General features: G+C 58.0%; 2 protein-coding genes across 2 annotated transcripts in view; one reads left to right on the top strand and one right to left on the bottom strand.

Annotated features, from left to right (window-relative positions):
* The window catches only part of LOC102680007 (cysteine protease ATG4D), a 44,051-nt gene that overhangs the window by 10,550 nt on the left and 32,761 nt on the right, over positions 1 to 740 (top strand). The gene's annotated exons all lie outside the window — the stretch shown is intronic.
* Positions 1 to 740, bottom strand: part of LOC102679872 (metabotropic glutamate receptor) — a 16,353-nt gene that overhangs the window by 5,320 nt on the left and 10,293 nt on the right. Inside the window, exon 4 of the mRNA XM_006618450.2 lies at positions 30 to 686. Coding sequence (XP_006618513.1) covers positions 30 to 686 — 657 coding nt within the window. The remainder of the gene's footprint in view (positions 1 to 29; positions 687 to 740) is intronic.

Here is a 740-nt window from a genome sequence, read left to right as displayed (position 1 = left end):
CGAAACAGTCCAATTCGATCCGTACTCACTTGTAACGCGATGAGAGCTGCCGCGATGCACACTTGGGACGCGGGACTGATGTACCTGGGCCTGACCGCGGTCCTCGACGCCGAGTCGAAGATTCTCGCAATTCTGTTCGTCTTGGTGAGCAGCGCCCCGTACACCGCGCTGAAGCTCACGCCAACACCGAACCTCTGCAGTATGCAGGTGACGGTGGTGGGCGTGGCCAAGAGGAGGAACGTGTTCAAATAGCAGACGAGCACTCCCGCCAGCAGAATGATGGTCAGCTCGCGGCCGGACGCCCTCACCACAGGTGTGTCTCTGTGGTGAAACAGGAGGCACGCGACCGCCATAGTTGCCACGATACCCAGGCACGAGATCACCGCAGGGGCGATCGCGAACGCGCTGTTCCACCTGATGTGATTGATCGCCAACTGGTAGCAACCTCTCTTGTCCTCGTGCGGCCATTTGCCAGGCCCGCAGTCCATGCAGGTGTACTCGTCGTGCACGTACTCGTACTCCTCGCACTGGTCGCACACCCAGCAACAAGTGTCACCCTGTTGCTTCTTTATCATACCTGGCTCGCAGGGTAGGGAGCACGCGGAGATCGGTATGTCTTTGGTACCCCGTGCCCACACCAGCTCCTCGGTGCGGATGTCCAGCGAGTTAAACCATTTCCCCACCACCTGAAAACCACGTGATTATGTGTCGATTTTCGTGTATACGACGATTTTCTTTTC

The sequence above is a fragment of the Apis dorsata genome, unplaced genomic scaffold (genome assembly GCF_000469605.1).
Source record: "Apis dorsata unplaced genomic scaffold, Apis dorsata 1.3 scaffold_355, whole genome shotgun sequence".
Taxonomy (NCBI): Eukaryota; Metazoa; Arthropoda; class Insecta; order Hymenoptera; family Apidae; genus Apis; species Apis dorsata.
Note: the sequence above shows the minus strand (reverse complement) of the source record. Positions and strands in the feature narration are given on the sequence as shown.